Consider the following 23,064-nt stretch of genomic DNA (forward strand, 5'->3'; position numbering starts at 1 on the left):
CTCGCTAAGGGCAATGCTCGCTCGAGTAATTGCCCTTAGCGAGTATGCTCGCTCATCTCTAATAAGGACCTTTATCAAAAACCTTTATTGCTGGAGAATAAGCAAAAGAAACAGTTCAATGGAACTAAAAAAGAAAGCCCAAGTCTAACGGAAGGCGGAAAATCAGCAGCAACAGAGTTTTAGAAACGAGAAGCTTATTTTGGCTCCCCATCACGTTTACAGAAATAAGTAACAAGTCACAAACACACCCTGACTATTTCCTTCCATGGGCTGTGTTTTGTATTGCTGCTTAGCCTCGCTCAATATTGAGCCAAATTACAATACCGGACAGACATAGCTGATGGACAAGAATGGCGCTGATTCTGGAAGAAAGAAGCCATGTTTTTTTTTAACCAGAGACAACCCCTGTAAGTGATACTATGCCTGCCACTCTGAAAGTTATAACTCTGGGCCGGCACAAACGATTACTCACTGAAATCAACGAGTACTGCGGTGTAAATCAATCTGAGCTATTCAAACAACTTAGAATAGAAGTGATGCAGTGTGAGGCGATTGCTCGTACCTTCAGATACACACCAGTGCATCCAGGTGATCATACATCAATTTGCAGACAGAAGAGACATTATTGAACGGAAATGGGATGTACTGAAGGAATGGAGAGAATTACAAAGTATTAGAACAATTCAGCAGTAAATCGTTGTGCCATAGACCAATGAACAAACCCTAATAAATCCTGGCCCAAAAGGAGAGAGGAGAGAAACACAAATCACGCTAATGTCCGTCCACAATACCAGTGATTACTCTATATTACTGTTGGAGAGGTACCTTTACACAGGACAATTATCACCCAAATAATTGCTGGAAACAGATGATGGGGCACTGAGTGACAAACTGCTTACTTGTCGGAGTTGGGCCGAATGCACGCAGGCGGATTTAAATTGCAGAATCCGGAAGGGCAATTGCTTCCGGATTCCACAAAAAGTACCGCCCATAGCATGCAATGCAAAAATGATTCTTCCTGCACACAAACGGAAACCCATTGCGGTTTTCGCTTGCGGAAGAAAAATCGCAGCATGCTCCATTTTCCTGTGGATTCCGCATAGGTGGCTTCCATTGAAGTCAATGGAATCCATCCGACCGGCGGCCCATCCGCAATTGAGATTGTGGACGAGCTGTGGATTCCACGGGAAAGGTATGAGTTGAAGATAAAAATCCATACTGCGCATGTCCAATGGCGAGATGTGCAGACCATCCGCAGTACAGAAAAGAAGATGATGATAGAGGTATGCGTGAATGCCGGCTCGGCACAGGGCTGGATTTTGCTGTGGGGTCCTACATTCAGAATCCGACCCGTCTGTGTGCATGTGGCTTTGCTTGGCTTTCAGCCCACCTAAAAACCAAGCAACTATGACCCATGTAAACAGGCACTTGTTCATGTATGAGCGACTGCCTGTTTGCAGTGAATGGAGGCGGGCGACTGGAAGAGATCTCTGGCCCACTCCGCTCTATTATCTGAACAATCCTCATTGATTTCTCATTGAAATCAACGTGAGCTGTGCCTGCAGTTACAAGCGCTGGCCACTACATGGGAGGTCAGCGTGGAGGCTTCCACTCTGCGCTCTGTTATTGTGCCGCTGACAACATGCGCCCGCTCAGCTGATCGTTCAGGGTCCCAAGTGGCGGACCCCAGCCGAACAACTATTGAAGACTTATCCTGATACTTTTTTAATATCTTTTTCACTGACGTTTTTCCGTTTTTTAGTTTAATTGGGGGTAAAAGGCAAAAAAAATTATTTCTTAAACATTTATAGTTTTTTTTTTAACTTTATGCTAAAATAAAGTATGTGAACAGGTTCCTCATTTTGTCTCTGACATTTTTCTATATAATATATAAGGTTTTGGATTACAGGGTGCATGCGGCGACTGCTTTGGTCGGTGGCAGTTTGGGGTCATTTTCTTTTTTATACATATATTTTTATTTTATTCTGTAATTTTTTTTTACTTATGTAACTTTTTTTTTACCATCTATGACCCCCATGATATCATTCACATGGTCTTTTTTTATTATTACACACTTTTCCACTGTAGCTGGGGCATACATAGAAGCAGCATCCACAGGATCCCTTCTGTAGTTACTGGCAGAGCAGATCAGGGTCTGCTAGAACCCTGCAGCTCTACTGTGTCAGGGAGCTCCAGGCAGTCACGTGATCGCCAAGTCACGTAGTGGAAGAAACTGCTTCTCCCTTCTCCTCCGGGTTCTCAGCTGTTACTAACTCAGCTGTTGCAAGAACGGAGGCTTTAATCCCACGCTGTATTTTTTGCTAACAGCCAGGATTAAAGCCCAGGACCAGGCACCGTAAATTTATAGCACCTGGTCCTTAAAAGGTCAAAGGGGTTGTACAGATAGAAACTATTGATGGTCTATCCTTTGGATAGGTAAATGAACTGATTTAGAAGACAGATTCGTTCTTACTGCAGTAGCCAGGCTTGGTATTGCAGACCAAGTTCCCATTAAAATGAACAGAATTATGGATTTTTTTTTCACTAATTATAAAACTTATTTTTAAATTTGTTTAGTGCCCATAAGGATCATTTTATGACTCATACAGTAAAATGTAATACCACAGTATTGCATTATACTGCTTTTTGACAAGCAGACGTGCCGCAGGCATAGTCATATATTGATGGCAGCCTTGGGGGACCATTTGGAACCCCTGAACAACAATTGGGGCATTTAAATACCACTGACAGAACTGACAGCAGCATTTAGAAGGTTAATATCATTAGCGCTTATCACGGCTCTTGCTATTACAGAGAGCTGGCACGTGCCTTGTTTGGAGCAGGATCAGCTTGTGATCCCGCTCTATATAAACCCCGAACTCTCAGGAATTAAAATGTACATCCTGTGGTGTTAAGAGGTTAAGCTCTTCCCAAAAATTCCAAACTGCTACTCCTTAATTGCGCTTTCCAAAAAGCAAAACAACCTAATGGTGCTTCCTAGCAGACAACCGGAGTCCTGCTGTAATGGATGGGTTAGAGAAACCGATCCAATCCTGGATGTGTGAGCGCTCAGATGCTGCAAACTAATACTGATTGTGGCACATAAGAAGCGTGAACAAAGGGAGGGTTCTGCATTTACAACAATTCCCAAAGAGAGCAAAAGCAAAAACGGATACGAAAAAAAACATATTTACTTGGAGACTGCTTATCTCTTTTCTCTTCTTTCTTTCCCCCCTCCCCAGGACTGAGGTTTCTTCCCTATAACCATAGTAAGGTGGGGAATAGGTCCTGCTCAAAGCTCAATGAATCACTAAATTCCAAAGTGCTTGTAGGAACCTAAGTCATATAGAACGCTCACCACGATTAGTGAACACTAAAAATCTGGTTGCTCCTGGGAGTAAGCCTATTCGCAATCAAACTTGGAGAAGTATCATCTGTCGTTGCCCCATAGGAGAGATCATAGCGCACGTTCTGATCCTCCGAAATTGCCCTCATTAGTTTCTAACTAGTGCAGTAGATTTTGGAGTTTTAAAAAAAGAATGCTTTGCACCCAGCGCCCCTACACATAACTTTGCAGGGTAAAGCATGGAGTATGGTACCTGTAGGGACCTCAGGTGGTGTTTAATGTCCAAGACTTTAGACCTCCTCTTCTGGATCTCCATGGAGTAATCTGAGAATATCGCACATTTATTGCCATCCATGTTGAGGTCTGACAAGTCTCTAGCTTTTTGCAGGATGATATCACATTCTTTATAATGCAATAACCTGATGAAGATGGTACACGGTGGCGCCCCCGGAGGGAGAGCGCCCATGGGGACTGTGCATGCATTCTACAGCGTAGAACAGGGTCAATGTTTCCTTCCCGAATTTGGACTCTGAAATGGCTTGAATGAATCTAACATTAACTTGCAGGAATGCTGCCTACCAATAGGTGGCACTGCAGAGATATTGTTCCATATCCCTTATTTGCATATTATCCAGTAGCGCATGAATGGCATTATAAGTCTTCTCACTCACTCACAGCCTTTTTATAAACCTTAGATATTTCCAAACAGATGCCTATGAATTCTACATGCGTAGACAGAATATCTATAATTTGCAAAATATTATAATACTTAGGCGCAATGTCCATGGGCGGATCTGATTTGTGGAAGAGCCGCGTTTATCCCGCGGAAATCTTACGTTTTTTCACCGCAGCAAAACCAAAAGATTTCCGCTGTGAAAGCCTCCTGTGGGAACCCAGCATTACAGTTAAAATGTTAAACAAAAATAAACCCCGCGCAAATAAGAAATAAAGTCAAATATATGAAGCTATTTTTTAATAAACAGTTTTTATCAAGCAGCTATCACAAATAACACAACAGAACATACACATATCTGGTAATAGTAATAACCTGCACTATACAGCTAACATAAAACACACTGATGTACCTTGTACGGCTCCTTTTACACTGAGCGATCAATCATTTACAGGAGCGAGTGGGCTAATAACGATGTCAGAATACGCTCACGCAGCCAGTTTATACAGGCAGGAAAATAGTCCGCAGGTGCGTTCACATATCCTTCAGCCAATTCACATGCAGTATGTATCAGGAAATGTGATCGACAAAATGATCGCTGCTCACATGCAATGACATGCGAACGAGAGAACGATTACTTTAATGCCTGCATAACATGAACGACGAACGAGGAGCAAACAGATTTCTGTTCATCCTTCAAACGTTGGTTGTGTTTATACTGAATGATTACCGTTCAAATTCGCACAATTGAACGATTTCTTTAACAATAATTATAAGCGTTCTATGTTAAAGTGCCCTAAGGGCTCTTTCTGACAAGCGTATTGGATTCCAATGCATCAAATCACATGGCCGTATTCCTGAGACGTAAGAGCGCCCAGCCAGGCCATTTTTACGTCGGGCCCAAAAGATAGTCCTGGAACTATCTTTTGGGACAGAATACGTCGGCCGCTGCATGGGCTCTTATGGGAGCCCATGGCAGCGGCCGGAGGTGGGAGGGAGTTAAGCAGCGTTGCTGCTAAACTCTCTCCCTCTGCTCCTTCCGTGCAAGCTCACCTCTGCTCTCCTCCCTGCTCATTCTTTGCAATGGGAGGGGCGGAGCTAAGCAACGACCCGTCCCACCTCCTCCCATTGCTGGCTGCGGACAAGGGGAGGGGCATGGGCAGAGCTAAGTTTCCACCCTCTCCCCGCCCCTTGTCCAAAGCAATGAATGGGAGGAGGCGATACTGGCCGTTGCTTAGCTTGGCCCCCTCCCATTGCAAAGAACGAGTGGGGAGGAGAGCAGAGGTGAGCCTGCGAGGGGGAGGGAGGGAAAAGGGGCGACGGCATGGAAGTCTCGGCGTATACATGTCGGGACCCACGGCATCTGAACGGGTGCACAAAAGTTAGATTTGTGCGCCCATTCACCAGTTTTATGTCTCCCAACGTAGCATATATCGTCTATAAACAAAACAGTGCAGCAGAGACCCGGAGCCGCCGGTGGGGGACAAGCATGGAGAGGTGGGCGTCAGCTCATTTGTTGTGTTGTGCCATGTAGGACCTATTTGTTAAGAAAAAAAAATTATCCCCGACAAACCCTTTCATGATTTCATTGATTAGTGAATATTAATCGCTAAAGGGGGTTGTCCAGTTGGCATATGATTTTATAAGTATCACTGCAAATATATTAAAATACCAAAAGCAGCTGTATTTAGTTGTCCCTAACAGATTTGGGATGCTCAAGAAGAGGGAAATGTTCTGGACATACAAACTAAGCACCTTGAGTCTGCTGGGTCTAAATCAGGGGTGTCAAACTCATTTTCACTGAGGGTCACATCAGCCTTATGGTTGCCTTCAAAAGGTCCAATTGTAATTGTAAGACTGTATATTAAAACTTACCCCCATAGTGGCCCCAGTAGTAATAGTTACCCCAATAATGGCCCCAGTAATAATAGTGACCCCCATAGTGGTCCCAGTCAGGGGCGTAACTATAGGGGATACGGTTGCACCCTGGCCCAGGAGCCTTAGGGGGCCCATAAGGCCTCTCTTCTCTGTATAGGGAACCCAGTACTATAAGTAAAGCATTATAGTTGGGGGCCCTGTTACAGGTTTTGCATCAGGTCCCGGGGAACTTCAAGTTACGTCTCTGGTCCCAGTAGTAGTAGTGATCCCCATAGTGACTCCAATAATAATAGTATGCCCTATATTGGCTCCAGTAGTAATTGATCCACCACAGTGGTCCAAGTAGTAATAGTGACCTCCACAGTTGCCACAGTAGTAATAGTGTCTCCTATATTGGTCCCAGTAGTAATAGTGGCCCCCATAGTGGCTCCATTAGTAAAAGGTCCTTTACCTATGTTTGCCAAATATTTGAATTCAGTCATTTTATAATTTTTAACCTTTTTTATGCCTTGCATCTTGTTCTACTATTTGCGTCATTATCCACTATATCTGTATAGAGTGTTCCCAGAACTACTTAAGAAGAAGCATTATGTTGCCTCAAAATGTGCTTTTCTTAACTGGTATTATGAATAGAAATTGAGACATTAATCTGATAATATTTGCGTATGTGCATATTTATCAAAGGGTTGCACTTATTCACAGTTTTGGTCCATACCATTGCAAAACAGTTTGAAACCAGTTAAATAATTTGAGAGCCGCACCTAGCAGGAGTTCTTGGCCGAATCTCAAGCCCATTTCAGATATGCAGTACCCATCCTAAAAGGGCCTTTACACTAGTGGTGATAATGAGTAGTTCCTGCCACTGACAGCTATTTGTAAGCAGCTAATGAGGTGAGTCACCCTGTAAAGCGGGCGTAATAATTTAGCGTTTAGCGGCTGAGTATATGAAATTATACTCTGTAGGTACAATCCACCTGAATTATATCAATTAAGCTCACAAACTCACATTATTAGCCATATGAGACGTTTATTCAATACCTATAGTTATTACACACTGATAGGAGTCAAAAGGAATAGCAAATGCAAAGGTTCTCCAGTACAGAAAGCCAGGGATCTTAAAGATCAGAAACAGATTTAATGTGCGATATACAATATTATTTATCTCCTCAGACATCATCAGGCTTCTCCAACTATCACATCAAAGGTTTTTTTTATTTGTAATGGTTTAATGTTGATTGTCAAATTAACCTTTCCTCTTTAACTTTCCAACTTCTTCTATTTAAATCCACTTCAGATCATCATCTTGACATTTGCATACATTATTGATTAGCCTTACTTTACCTACATCATACTGACCTTGAGATACACCACGTCCTCTTCTCTATTTACTTCCAAAGATGCACTCAAAATTCTGATGATCAACACTAACAATATGTACACCTAGTTTAGCATGGGTGCTTCACTTAGAACTGCAGAATACAACCCCCCCAAAAAAGCACCTCAGAAAAGATCAAATCTAAAAACGCATGGCCCTACAGCCTAATAAACGTTTATGGCTTTGCCTTATAGCCTTTATGGCTTGGCCTCATAGCCTATTATACGCTAAGCCTTATGGCCTTTATGGCCTGACCTCATAGACTTTATGGCTTATTGCCTTTATGGTTTAGGGCTTCATAGGCTTTGCAGCTCATGGCTTTATGGCCTAGTAGCCAATTATAGCTAGGTCTCATAGCTTAGTAGCCTTTATGGCTCAGCCTCATAGCCTTTACAGCTTATAGACTTGATGGCTCAGGGCTTTATAGCCTATGGTCCAGTAGCCTATTATAGCTTGGCCTCATAGCCAAGTAACCCTATGGTTTGGCCTTAGCCTAATCTTCTTTTTAAGGTTCTGCCCCATAGCCTATTATACCATATAGTCTTATGGCTGGGTCTCATAGCCTTTATGCCTTGCCCTTATAGTCTAGTAACCTTTTATGGCTTTGCCTCATAGCCTATTATACCATATAGCCTAATGGCCTTTATGGCTTGTGGCCTTATGGTTTGATCTTATAACCTTTATGGCTTTGCCTTATGGCCTTCATGAGTTAGCCTTACTGCCTAATAGCCTTTTTGAAGAAAGAGAGCATATCATAGAATGTACTCCTCTCCCAATAATGGCTGTGCGGTTTCTTGGAGAATGCCTGCCCAAAGTTGGTCTGATTTAGAGTATGAAGTACTGTCTTAGTAATTCTGCTGGGACAGCACTCTGGAGAAAATCCTAGTTAGGGGATACAGCATCCAAGAATAAGTTGTGTTCATTCACCTTCCAGGGAAAGTATGGTTTTGGTCCAGAACCCGTCAAAAAATGTTTTAAACAGATTTCCTCCCTTGGGAAGCCTAGATTTTAACCATTGCCATAGAAACTACAGACTGGACATTTAGCCAGTAAAAATATGACCTTTGGACGCGAGGTCCAACAGTCTGTGGCCCTCCCTGAAGCTATAATCTGGTATTGCTCCAGTAATGCTGTCAGGATTGGATGAAGTGGAAAACAGGTATTATGGCCTATCATTAATTCAGTTTATGTTTAATTCAGTCTACTTGAGGGCTCTATAGAGGGCTTAAACCACCTTGGTACCTCTCAGAGATTTTTGTAATTTGTTAGAAAGTTATTTCAGAATTCCAAATAATTATTAAAAGCAATGTCATTTGAGCATATGCAGAAAACATTATGTAATGGTCTCAAAGTCTAATAAGTTAAACGCAAAATTCCAGACAGAGAAATGAAATGACATCGGAGTCATTAGCTCCTAAACTGAAAAATATGAGAACGAAATAACATTTTTAGTCACCACATTTAAATATATATACACTGGAATGCCAAAAGTCATGTGATAGCGGTATGTAAATTGAACATTACCACAGGTAACAGCTTGTCAACGCTCACACCTGTATGAGTGAGGCTGAACACTGGCCAGTGTGCTCATGACAAGGCAGCATAAATTATCGGAGTTTCAATAAGGTAACATAGTGCATGCCAGTTGTGTGGCATTTAACATTCCTTGGCCCACAGTGTAACATATGTACCAGGAATATGTCATTTAAGGCGTTACCACCGGCAATGCACAGAGCAGTGCCACCCGTGGCTGCTTAACAATCTTGACCAGTGGCATTTCGCTAAAATTGTCAGTGCCAACGAGCAAGCAATACTGGCAGAAATCATATCCACATTCAATGAAGGACGCCCGACATGCATATCCCGCAGATCAGTGGAGCATTCTGTAGTTTCCATGGGATATGGGGGCAGAAGACCCAGCAGAGGGCCTCTGTTAACACAACATCAGACATAGCACCTCACCTGGGCTTGTGAGGTTGCTAACTGGACACTAGAGGGCTGGCAACACATGGCGTGGTCAGGGTATCAATTGTTTCAGGCTGTTGGTAGGGTTCGTACTTGGTGCAGATACAATAAAGCAATAGACCCCAGTTGTCAACAAGGCATTGTGCAGGCTGGTGGAAGTTCCTTACTGGCGTGGGGTGTGTTCTCATGGCATGGATTTGGTCCACTGGTCTGCCTAAATATGTTATTGACTGATGCCTGCTGTATTTCCCTGTTTAGTGACTATTTGCATTGATTCCGCCGCGGGGGAGCCGTGGGGAGAACTTATAGGTCTCCGCGATGAGCCTATCTGATAGATAGACTCACCGCGGAGAATCATGGCAAATCACAGCATGCAGCGATTTGAATACCGCAAGCAGAGAATCGCTATGATTCTCCACTCATGGACGTTGGGCTACGCTTTCCATAGTTAAAGGGGTTGTCCCGCGGCAGCAAGTGGGTCTATACACTTCTGTATGGCCATATTAATGCACTTTGTAATGTACATTGTGCATTAATTATGAGCCATACAGAAGTTATAAAAAGTTTTTTACTTACCTGCTCCGTTGCTGGCGTCCTCGTCTCCATGGTGCCGACTAATTTTCGCCCTCCGATGGCCAAATTAGCCGCGCTTGCGCAGTCCGGGTCTTCTGCAATCTTCTATGGAGCCGCTCGTGCAGGATGCCGGCTCCGTGTAGCTCCGCCCCGTCACGTGCCGATTCCAGCCAATCAGGAGGCTGGAATCGGCAATGGACCGCACAGAAGAGCTGCGGTCCACGAAGACAGAGGATCCCGGCGGCCATCTTCAGCGGTAAGTATTGAAGTCACCGGAGCGCGGGGATTAAGGTAAGCGCTCCGGTAAGCTTCCTTTACCTCCCTGCATCGGGGTTGTCTCGCGCCGACCGGGGGGGGGGTTGAAAAAAAAAAAAACCCGTTTCGGCGCGGGACAACCCCTTTAAGTCTATGGAAAGCATTCACAGCGTTACCTGTGGCCGGATTATGACCGCGGATAATGCAGTGACATATCGCCCGTGGACAGGAGGCCTTACTCTACTGTAAAATTACATACGCACATCCAGAGTGTTCTAAGTATAATCTAAATAGATCATCCAAAGCTTTCTCCTAGTAATCATCTACACATACAGAGCGAGGCACCCTCACTCAGTATAATATATGTAATACACTGCCCTAGAGACATGGCATGTGTTAGATCTGCTACCCATGTCTGCTGCCCTCTTGCTGTTCCGGGCGTCACTCTGCCCCTTCTGTATAAATGTATTTGTTTCTTCTAAGTTTTATCAGCACTGCAGTAGTAAACCCCGCTCAGTGCTCACAGTACAGCTGCAGCTTAAATGGCAATCACTTTCTTATTTAAGGGAGCTGGAAATCCTTCCTGTTTGCCTCAGTATTGATGTGTGTTTGTGTCAGACACTTAGCATATCTAGGTCGCCTGTCTCAGGACTGTTTTGTCTGTTTGATCCTATACCTGTATTCGTTTATTCTGTATGTTCTTTGCCTTGTGCTTTTGCCTGTGTGTGTTTATTTCCTTCCAGTCTGTGCATTGTTCCTGATTCTGTGGTAAGTCAGTCCTGTTTTGTGTGCCCTATGCTCACTACTTCATGCCTGTATCCTGTCAAGGATAGTTGGCCTGAAGGTTTCAGCGTGGGGACGTTCTTATCAGGATGCCTACCCTGCTTTTAGGCAGGGGTCTTCTCATCTTTCTAATTAGCTAAGAGCAAAATTCCCAGTCTGAGTTTGCCTTGCAACTGGGGTCAGCTGACAGGCATATCAGGTCTGGTCCAAAAGCCAGGCTGATTGGTTAGCACAGTGGGTTCACACTCAGAGTTCCTAACAGCGTGCAATATGGGGTACAACTATCATAAGTTGAGTACTTGGCGCGTAGATGGTATACAAACCCTTAACAACTATAGCATGCCTAATCAATTTTGAATAGAGAATGGGGTCTTAAAGAAAGAGTAAGGGCTCATTCACATCAGTGTTTCATGCTACGTTATTTCATCCCATAGAATGACAAAAGCTTGGTCAGAAACTGAACAAACCCCACTGCAGTAAACAGAGTCAATTTGGCAAGTCTGTTTTCGTCTTAAGACTGTTCCGTTCAGCCACTGAATATACTTTTCCTGATCCCATAACGGAGCAGGAAAACGGGACCCAAAAGTGTCAATGCAAAGAAGCTCTAAACCTTTAAGAAAGGAGTGGTCTCAGTTCACACTTGTGTTGGGCTCCTGGGGTTCCTTTTTGAAGACAATGCCTACTTTTCTGCACACTGCTTAAACAAAGCGACAGATTGTGTTTATTGAAATCTAGCAATGATCAGGAGGCATACAGTAAATAACAGATTTAGTAATACACAAAGAAATAAAACCAGCTAGCAGCAATGTATATTTAGAAGGACACAGTGGAATTGAAGGAGTTAGGGGGTAAATCAGCAATGCCTTAGGGAAATATGGTGTGCCGCTATTAAATGGAAAATAAGCAGAGTAATGGATTTTCCGGACCGTTACCAAGAGCCTAAAGGGAATTGTAGGATAACGTAATTAGGAGGCACCCGCAGAAAGCAGTTATGGGTCACAGGTTTTTATCGGGTTATTACTGATTAGAAGCCCACACAGCGACTGCAATCCTCAGACAGAAAGGCAGGTCATGAAGAACATGCATACTTTTACATCAGACACAAACACCTTCAAAAGGAATGTCACTTTATTTGGGAGTACAAAAAGACAGTCGTGTCTAAAAGACATAATAGCAAGACACAACTATCTACAAATGACTTAAAAATAAAAAGTCCAAAAAATAAGGTAAAAGTAAAACACGTTAGTCACTAGTTTATTGCCATAGTAGTTAATATTAGCCAGGATTTGGATTAAGTTGTGCAGTATGGTCAGCTAGAATGGGACCTTATGGGAATATTCAGTGCTGCTCTATCCTTTTGTTGACCCGCTGAAGATTCTTGGGGTCTGATACCCAAGACTCAAGAATCCGCACAAAGCAACTTCACTCATTAATTCATGTGGCTGTTCCGTTTTACTGTAGCACAAATCTATATATATAAAATTGAATGTATGTCTGCGTGTCTGTCTGTCTGTTTGTCCTTTATGCGCTACTACACCATTCATCCGATCGCCATGAAACTTTGGGAAGTTGTTGAGTACACTCCTGGGAAGATTATAGGCATAGTACAATTATGCTACGATAAATGGCGCACGTGCGAGCGTCGTCGACAGTTACGCCCCCCCCCCCCCACGTAGATCGTTCGATTTCCATCACTGCCACTAATCCTCCCACTTCACGATGTCGTAGAAACATGAAATTTGGCAGGAGCATTGATTATGTCATAAATAGGAAAAGGTAATGGGTCCCAACTCGATTATTCAATTCTAAGCACCAAAGAGTTAGGGTCCAAATTTTACGTACGGAATCTAATTTTCTCGCTTCCCAATGTCATAGAAACTTGAAATTTGGCACGAGCATTGATTATGTCATAAATAGGAAAAGTTAATAGGTCCCAACTCAATTATTTAATTCTAAGCGCAAAAGAATTAGCGTCCAAATTTTACGTACGGAATCTAATTCTCTCACTTCCCAATGTCATAGAAACTTGAAATTTGGCACAAGCCATGATTATGTCATAAATAGGAAAATGTAATGAGTCCAAACCTGATTATTCAATTCTAAGCGCCAAAGAATTAGCGTCCAAATTTTACGTATGGAATCTAATTCTCTCACTTCCCAATGTCATAGAAACTTGAAATTTAGAACGAGCATTGATTATGTCATAAATAGGAAAAGGTAATAGGTCCCAACTCGATTATTCAATTCTAAGCGCAAAAGAATTAGCGTCCAAATTTTACGTACGGAATCTAATTTTCTCGCTTCCCAATGTCATAGAAACTTGAAATTTGGCACGAGCATTGATTATGTCATAAATAGGAAAAGTTAATGGGTCCCAACTCGATTATGCAATTCTAAGCGCAAAAGAATTAGCGTCCAAATTTTACGTACGGAATCTAATTCTCTCACTTCCTGATGTCATCTATTTATATAAAAAGGAATGTATGTCTGTCTGTCCTTTTTGCGCTAATACACCATTCATCTAATCGCCATGAAACTTTGGGAAGTTGTTGAGTACACTCCTGGGAAGATTACTGGCATAGTACAACTATCCTGCGAGCATCGTCGACAGTTATGCCCCCCAGACAAAGATCGTTTGATTTCCATCTCAAGCACAAAAGCAAAAGGCATTACGAGCAACGGGATGCGTGTTCAACTACAAAATGATGCATCCGCCGAACGTTTCGCAAGACAATTGCTGGATATTGAGAATGCTGAGGTAAAATGAAAGCTGTGCTGTGATTGGTTGCAATTTCTTATACTGCTGAGGTAAAATGAAAGCTGTGCTCTGATTGGTTGCTATTTCTTATACTGCTGAGGTAACATGAAAGCTGTGCTGTGATTGGTTGTTATATATTATCCCACTGAGGTAACATGAAAGCTGTGCTGTGATTGGTTGCTATATATTATACTGCTGAGGTAACATGAAAGCTGCTGTGCTGTGATTGGTTGTTATATATTATACCGCTGAGGTAACTTGAAAGCTGCGTTGTGATTGGTTGTTATCTAGATATATAAAAACGAATGTATGTATGTATGTATGGGAATATTCAGTGCTGCTCTATCCTTTTGTTGACCCGCTGAAGATTCTTGGGGTCTGATACCCAAGACTCAAGAATCCGCACAAAGCAACTTCACTCATTAATTCATGTGGCTGTTCCGTTTTACTGTAGCACAAATCACTTAATGAATATCCTTTCAGGGCATTTTCTTTTAAAGGCAGACGTCTCATGTAAAGGAAGTCATGGAAAAGTTGCCCTCCTCCTTCTCTGCGTTCTTTGTTTTGTGTAATATGAAGTGTCATTGAGATTGAAAATGTTGCCAACTTTCTAGTCTCTTAGTTAATATTTTTCGGTGAGTGCGGAGTTTCTAAATAGTTACAGACAGTGTAATAAGCAGTTATAAGAAGAAAAAGGCATTTTCCAATTTCCTCCCACAAAACATACTACAGAGTTTATTACCTTTGCATACACTCTTGATTTTTATAGAAAACATTTAAAAGCTAGGTATTCTTTAAGACAAGTGTATATTTCATCTTGTGGTTTTCTCAGCTTTTGCTAAACGCATAGCACTCGGCTGTCAGCAAAATGAAAAAGAATGGGTTTGCTTACCCTGGTGCTACTGCCGGAGGAATCACCAGGATGAACTGTAGCTTGTCCTGGTGAAGAGCTTGCCCGATGTGTGTCAACATGTGAACCAGCTCCCTGCGACAAGAAGAAAATGGCTATATCAGGGGTTAGATTTATACAATAAAACGAAAGGAAATAGAAGAACATTCAACTGCTAGTAATAATGGATAGAATTTGGGCACAGACAATAGGGTGCTGTGCAACAGATGCATGTATTTTTACCAAAACTGTCCAAGAAAGGAGGTAAAATGGACTGCGATGGACACACACTAGCTTTAGCCACTACACATTTATGAAACAATAGTAGATTGGACCAAATACCTTTTTGTAATTTTCAATTTCACACTCATAGAGGCTAACTCTTCATTCTAGAAAGAGATCTCTACTGTGCTCATTGTACTCCTTGGCTACGTAACTTCCACGGTTAGGCCTGCCTAAGAGCAAAGCACAGGGGCGACTGCTCTAAACATATTTCAGAATTGCAAAAGAAAGTGGTCACCATTAAAACAATTTAGCTGTTGAGTAGATTTATTGGCACCACCTTTCTTATGAATATGGATCTGAACAGGTATGAAGCTCGCAAACCCTACTAATATCATCTTCTGGCTTTTTGTTTCCGAAATGACATGACTCCCAAGCATCGTTGGCAATACTCAGAGATTCCCAAAAGTTGAAGAGTGTCAGACACAAAATTTGCACTACAGACAACTCCTTTCATACGGAACCCACTGGATCCCGCTCCAGACAACTCCTGCAAACAGGTGGGGGAAGCTATGGCTAGCCAATCAATTTCCTGCAGAAGACGAATGGTCGTTAATTTAATACATGGACAGCTGAAGTTTTCACGAGCGAGAGCCGCTGCTTGTAAGTCGTGTGAGAGAAGTCATAATATTCTCTATTCCCCGTCCTGTCTTGTATCCTGCCCTGTTCTCGGTCTTTCCTTACACGTATTCATATTATGATAGAAACAACTGCACCTGCTGAGTTTTTAATAACCAAAGATAATAAATGAATTATAATAAATAATGCGTATTTACAAGTGAGGCGTCTTCCAGCCTCGTTTCAAATGTCTTTGTCTAAAAACTATAAATATTTCTGCTTACAAAGGAGACAACTTCTAATCACATTTGATGCTGTGTGTGATTTGTAAACTTCTTCGAGCTCGAACATTAAAGGGGTTGTCCCGCGATAGCAAGTGGGTCTATACACTTCTGTATGGCCATATTAATGCACTTTGTAATGTACATCGTGCATTAATTATGAGCCATACAGAAGTTATTCACTTACCTGTTCCGTTGCTAGCGTCCCCGTCGCCATGGTGCCGTCTAATTTCAGCGTCTAATCGCCCGATTAGACGCGCTTGCGCAGTCCGGTCTTCTCCCTGGTGAATGGGGCCGCTCGTGCCGGAGAGCTAGTCCTCGTAGCTCCGCCCCGTCACGTGTGCCGATTCCAGCCAATCAAGAGGCTGGAATCGGCAATGGACCGCACAGAGCCCACGGTGCACCATGGGAGAAGACCCGCGGTGCATCGTGGGTGAAGATCCCGGCGGCCATCTTGGTAAGGTAAGTAAGAAGTCGCCGCAGCGCGGGGATTCGGGTAAGTACTAAACCTTTCTTTTTTTTAACCCATCCCTTGGGTTTGTCTCGGGTTTTTTTTTTATTCAATAGGCCTCCCGTTCGGCGCGGGACAACCCCTTTAACTCTTTGAATTTGGCCAACTGAAAACACACCAACTAGCAAAAATTGCACTAACAGTTGCTTTCCGCTACAGCTTACAGAGAAGGCCATGAGCAGAGGACCTCCCTCTTCATGAGACAATCCCTTTAAAATCATTAGTGCTTTAGTCACAAGTCCTAGCATGTAGAGACAACCTATCAGTCAGGGCACGCTGGAAATGTCTAAAGTGGGCAGTTTTTCGCAGCTGAGCTTCTTGCGGGTTATTTAAGAAGGAGTTCAAAGCCTACCTAGTATTCATCAAGTGGATGTGTGTTCTGTTGATGCAGAAGTCATATGCTGCGCTGGAAGAAAGGCTGGCACATCATTTAAACGGTGCACCAGTATTAAGAAATCTCTTCCATTAAAGGGGTTGTGCTACTATGAAAAAATGAACATCTGGGCATGGCATAAAGCAATAAAAAAGACAGTACTAACTTCTTTTGAGCCCTCCAGAACACCGCTAAGGGGCTCCATTAACCGGTATGTACATCTGGCAGAAGTTAGGTGACCGCTGTAGCCAATCGGAGACGGCAGCATTACTGTCCCAAACTCCTTACATTACAGCTCACATCCTGGGTGCCACGGTGTCAGGAGTTCAGACGGCAACGCTGAAGCTTTGGATTGGCTGCAGTGCTCATCTGATTTCTGCTGGACGTACATATCGGGTGCCTGAGCCACTCCTCTATACCTAAGGGGCTGGGGTACAATCCCACTAACCTTAGAAGCTTATAAGCCATACTACAGTGTGCTACAGTCCCACTGGCAAAACACATAGGTTATAGAGCAGAAGCACATAGCTCTGACCCTGTGTAGTGGACAGCACTGGTCATTCAGGGACGGCTTCCATTAAAATCAATGAGAGCATTACCTGCTATTACCTGCACCGGCCACTACACAGGGGTTGGAGAGATGTACTTTCACTACATACCGTGTGTTTTGCCAGTGACAGTGGACGGCAAGAACTGCTGATCAGCGGACCCCAACCGATCACATATTGATTGCCTATCCTGAGGATAGGCAATCAATAAAAATCGTCTGTAAAACCTCTTTAAAAAGCATTTCAGTGTTTTTTTTCATTCATTATATCAACTAGTCTAACTATACATATAAGTTCGGATCGTACTACCTTGCTCAGTTATTGCCTTCTATCTGAAGCTTCCTGGAGTCCTCATCAGGTGGGTCATGTGATCTCATTCTAACCACCTTAGAATTACTTGGCCTCACTAGGCATTTGGATCTGCCCAACCCTTCACCACATGTAAGGAGAAACAAATTAAATTTTCCAAAAGCAATACATCTAGTGATGAAAACTATCATCTTCTTTACGGAAGGGATTAAAAAAAAAATAAATCAGTGTGCCTAATGCCCCCTACCAGCGAAGAAAATGAACCGCTCTGCTCGCTCCAAGCATTCTGGAAACAAGGGCCTGCGCGTCTCTTTAGGAGTGCAAATCAGACTGCTGCCGGATAAACTGTCCTTGCCTCCATAATCCATATAAAATCATTTGCCTGAAATGTCAATTACCTAGCAGAATAAAACATGTTCTATTTATTTACCAGCGAACACCTTCTGCCTCCATAACTTCAGATTCAATTGTGGCTATGGTGACAATTACTTTCATTATTCTTTTAACTACAAGTGCTGCTTGCTCTCTATTGTTGCTTTACATATAAAATGCGACATAGAATAAATTATGAACAGGAAAAGAAAAATGTGCATTTCCAACACAATACAATGTTGATGTGTAGTCACATATCTTGACGAATACACTTCTCAATTGGTATATTGAGTATATATCCTACAAAATGGAATGTTTGGCACCTAATACACAGAAATCAAGAATACATAAGGGTTTTCGCCTATGGATTGACAATAGGATCAAACATTATTGAAGTTTGATATGTGGGGTCCAACTAATGTGGATCACTAAAAGAAAGAAAGAAAGCAAGTCAAAAGGAATTCCTAAAGATCTCAACCCTTGTCCTTCTGGGGTGGGATTAATTGACCCTGAAACTTGGAAATTCATTATTTTTTATTATTTTAACCAAAATTTCAGGCAATAATATATTTATTTGAGACTATGGCAAAGTCCTTTTGGAGGAACGTCTAAATGATTTACTCAGCAAAACTCTATGCAGTATGTTCCTTGCTATAACAGGCCTTGGGATTAGTTCTGCGGTAGGGCTCTTAGTTGAATTCCCCAATATAACCCTCAAGGAATAAAAAAAAAAAAAAAGACGAGTGACCCAAAATGATGCATTTAGAGGAGTCTGTGCAATAACCGTGAAACCAGGATAGAATATATATTTAAATCCACTCAGTGCAAGAAGAGAAGGGGATCAAACAGGATCGGCGGTTTAACAGGAGACGACAAGAAGAACCAAGCTGCCTCCGACTTCACATTCTATCTGCGTTTCCAATGTCCCATGGGATTTTTCTTCAAGAGAGAGGCTTCTGTGCTTTTTAAAAGTCTGTGTAGATTTTGCTTTCATCAGTGGAAGTGGCTCCATATGCATTTCAAGAGAAACAACAGACTTGTGATATAAATAGGCTTTGTCGTACGTTTTACCGTGTGAGCTCTCTAACTTATGTTGGAAAATGACAGTAGAACAAGTGGAGAATTCTGCCACTATTACCCATGAGCGCTAAAAGCTTACACGTAAGGGCAACGGCTGCTTCTTTAATAAGCCTGCTAATGCTGGTGGCTGTAATTGAAGTCATCTCAGCACGGCAGTGACTAATGAACGATAATTGGAAAAGGTCTGTGAATATACTGTATACTTTATATGTGCTCCTATGATTTACCAGTCGGAAAGTGTAGCGTGCAGGAAAACCCATTTTGTAACCTCTGTACTCTTAATGTAGACTTTCTGCATAAAATTACCAGCTGCAAATGCAACATAAAACAAGATACATTTTCAATGCGTTCTCCGCAGATTTACTTAAAAAATTAAAATGTGAAAAGACTATAACATTAACACTTAAAGCCTCCCATCAGGGTTACTGCAGCTGTTTAACAAATGCATGGATCTGAGTCATTGATACCAGGAAATATAGATGGCCCGAGAGCTACATTATGACTCAGCTAATACATAAATTAACACAAATGCCCAGAATACTCTGATCTACAGTGAGACTTTATTGACCAAAATCATGAGTATCAAGAACTAGTGCAAGAATTGCCGATTTCTTGCAGGCAACATAATATATCATTTCAGATTTTTTTTTTTACTTTTTTGGGGGGTGATGAGGCTAATTTAGAAACCGCCTGCATCCCACCCACACAGCACTAACATATTCTGCAGAGATTTATACATATCTGTATGCCATAATTATCTGATCAATGAGGGTCTGACCACTGGTATCCACACCAAATAGGAGATAGGAGTCCTGTATTACTTCTTACTACTCTTAGTCTGGTGACACATCACCGTATTTCGGCTGCACTCCCCAGCTTGACCGCAGGTCTCCTGATTCAAACTCCAAGCATCCTAGGAATCTGTGCAGGAATCTAAAACAGTGTTTCTCAACTCCAGTCCTTGAGTATTGCCAACCTGAAAGGTTGTCAGGATGTAATGTCTTACCGGCGCTGAATAGGAGCTGTGGGTGAAGTAGCCATGTGGGACTGGAGAGTAGTCAGGAGGAAGTCGGAGTCGTTATTGGGTAGTCATGTTTGCAGGAGAGGCGCAGGTTTAGGAGGTGCTGCTTAATCAAGGCAAAAAGCACAATAATCACAAAGTGCAGGAGTGTCAGGCCCAGGCTTTTATAGGAAGTCCTAATCTGGAATAGGCAAAGCTAGAACAAGGGCTGGATAGTAGGATCTGGAAAATAAGGTCAAAATATGCAGAGAATTACTCCAAAGGCCTGGATAGCTCAACAAGAAGGGCTACTGCTTGGAGTGCAGGAGGTTCCCGGTTCGAGTCTAAAGGATATCCTCAAATCATGTTGGACTTGCAGACTGGAGTTAAGAAACACCACACTAAAGAAAAAGGGGAGGATACTACCATGTAGAGATGCTACCATGTCCATTGTATTAAAAATGTTATGATTTGTGGCTGCCATTTTACCCCATATGTCCCTGCTGATGATCACGGCATGCACTCTCTTCCAGACAGACACCGTCTACTGGTGAGTCTCTCTCTGCTGCTTGAAGGGCACACACTGTGTAATTCTGTCTCCCGCCAATCCCAGAGCACTTCTGTTTCTATCAGGCACCTTCTCCCTAATGTAGGTGCCTTATCTTTTGGTCTCAGTGTTGTGGCATGGTGGCCTCCTTGTCCAGTTGAAGGTGCTCCTCATTTGTTCTGATTTCCTGGCTAGTGATTCTAGCTGTACCCTGACTACTCTGCATTCTCCACTCCTGAACTATGCTGACAATTCTCATCTGCCCCAACCCCTAGCCTTGTTGTACCATGCTAAACCTACTGTGTGTGCCTTTACCCCTGGATTGTCTCTCATGTTGAAGTCTACACTGCCTGCCTCAATCCCAAACTCTTCCAACCACTCCTCTGTTCCCACACTCTGGTACAGCACCTTGGTGGTCTGTAGTTGCGTCAGCTGCAACATAATTGGGACCACTTCCAATGTAATGGCCTGGAGACGCCGCAGTGAAGGCCCGATCCTGACTGGTGGGATGAAAGAATGAAGACCATGGTTCTTCAGGTATTGCCTCTTGATCCAGCTCAATGTCAAACCAGCATGTGGCTCAGCGGATTTACATGTGCCGATTTTGACAGAAAATACTGTATGTTGCAATGTTTTCCTAAACTTCCATAGTCTTTAATAAAGACCTTGCCTCTTCTTTTTCATGGGGTTCACAGGCCCTTGCTGTTCCACTCAGTGGGGAAGTGGTGAATGCCCAAATGATCACACCCTAACAGAATATCCTATGGATATGCTATACATGCTACCACCCACATTTTTGCTCAGACATCATTTTACACATAGCAAAAATGGCTCTGCGCTATTTGTAATGAACTCTGTATAGCGGAAAAAGATATGTAATGTAAGGGTACGTCCATATGGGACATAATTTTCGAAGAAAATCCGCTACAGGTTTTGGTTTTGAATCCACATCAAAACCCACATCTTTTACATGTTCATTTTCTTAAGTATTTGCTGCAGATTACACCCTCACAACTGTAAGATTTCACACAGGCAATTCCAATTCCGAACATCCGCAATGTTCATACTACCTGTGGACGTACCCATACCTTCTGTGTAAAAGGACATTACTAAACCCAGATGAAACTGTTCAGTCCTATGCTCATTAAGAACAGGTTCTCCCCACATAGTACTATTCGTATTCTCTAAACTTCTTCCAAATGATGCAGACTAGATGTAGTATCTACCTGCACAGGCACTACATGTTGTGCTACTGCTGCGAAGTTACCTAATGGGCACAGGAATGCTACAGCAATTCTCCAGCTGCCTCCCTTTGGTTGAGTTATGTGCTGTTCCTTAAGAAATCCATCTGTAATAAGCCCAGCGACCCCGAAATTAATGAGTAAAGGTAGAAGGCTTTCCAATAAGTAATAGCCCCCTCCGTGTCCTCCCCACCGTATTTCACAAGAGGCAGGCGCCGTTATTCCCATTAACCTTTATAAAGCTTAAGACAAACTGTGTGTTTGAAATGAAAATGTAAGCTGGGCTCCCCCGGGAATCTGTGGATGTAGGGAGCATTTCAAGCAGCTGGTTGGATAAGTGAGTGGGTGACAGGCTCAGCGGAGATCTGACAGCTCTCCCGGTGCTTGATGCATGAGAGGTATACAGAAGGCACCTGCTCTGGCACAGCAATGAAATGTAACCCCAGGGCCAGCCCTCATCTGTAATCCTTTCATTTCTTTATTTCAAGGGACAGAGAATTTAAAGGGAAATTTCATAAAAAGTACAAGTAATGTTAAAACTTGAAGGCACCCGGTACTAGTTAATATTTTATAAACATATTTTACTACTATTTTAGGCATCTGTTACACAAATATGCTACTGATGTACAGGATGGTGTAAATCACATGTATATTTTATGGATTTCTTTGTTTAATGGCATTTTTCTTTTGCTTTCCTAAATCAAGTTACAATGAATCAGTTTTGTTGAAAAAAGTTTTACAATACAATCATAAAGGTAACAAGAGAAACACTTGTATCAACTCTAAATGTGTCAAAATATCCCGGGCTGTCCTCCTCTAGGCTGCAAAAAAGAACGGAACATTGTATTCCTTACAGTACAAGAGATTCCTATTAGTCTGGAAGGCAAATCCACCCTTCCAGGTCCAAGACATATCATCAAGCAACGAGCCCCTTTGTAGAGGAGGAGTGTAAGGTGGAAGCAGGAAAGAAGAAAAGATATAATCAAAGAAGGGAGTGATAAGTAGAATGGAAAGGGATAAATAAGGAAGGGGAGAAGTAAAGGAAGAAGTGAATAAGGAGGGTGTTGTGGCTTGTCGGTTGTGACAGTGTCATGGCATGGTGGCCTCGACGTAGGCCAAGACTTGTCGCCTTGTTATGCAGGACAAGGGTTAATGCACCATGTGCAGAGACTGCTGGGTGCTGTAACTCTTGGCTGCATGGATGCATGCTGGATTAGTTATGCCTGGGAGAAGGTTGGAGGTGTGGTTCTCTAATTGCTCTGCCAGTCGTCAGGTGTAGAGTAGCTTTATATTCTCACCCCTCCTTTTGCCCGATGCTGCTTATTCAGCTCCGTAGAGGAGTATTGGAGTTTGGAGTTCTTCTGTGCTGGGTGTACTGCTACATCCAGATAAGTTTCTGAAGTTTACTTTTTTGGTTTGTATTTCTGTTTTCATTTCTGTTTTGCTTTGCTGTTCGGGTTGTCTCTC

At 42.7% G+C, this 23,064-nt stretch overlaps 1 protein-coding gene across 1 annotated transcript in view; it reads right to left on the reverse strand.

The window, feature by feature from the left end:
• CHID1 (chitinase domain containing 1) overlaps window positions 1-23,064 on the reverse strand; it is a 397,709-nt gene that overhangs the window by 279,666 nt on the left and 94,979 nt on the right. Inside the window, exon 8 of the mRNA XM_066583038.1 lies at window positions 14,499-14,591. Coding sequence (XP_066439135.1) covers window positions 14,499-14,591 — 93 coding nt within the window. The remainder of the gene's footprint in view (window positions 1-14,498; window positions 14,592-23,064) is intronic.

This window comes from Eleutherodactylus coqui, chromosome 11 (assembly GCF_035609145.1).
Source record: "Eleutherodactylus coqui strain aEleCoq1 chromosome 11, aEleCoq1.hap1, whole genome shotgun sequence".
Classification (NCBI taxonomy): Eukaryota; Metazoa; Chordata; class Amphibia; order Anura; family Eleutherodactylidae; genus Eleutherodactylus; species Eleutherodactylus coqui.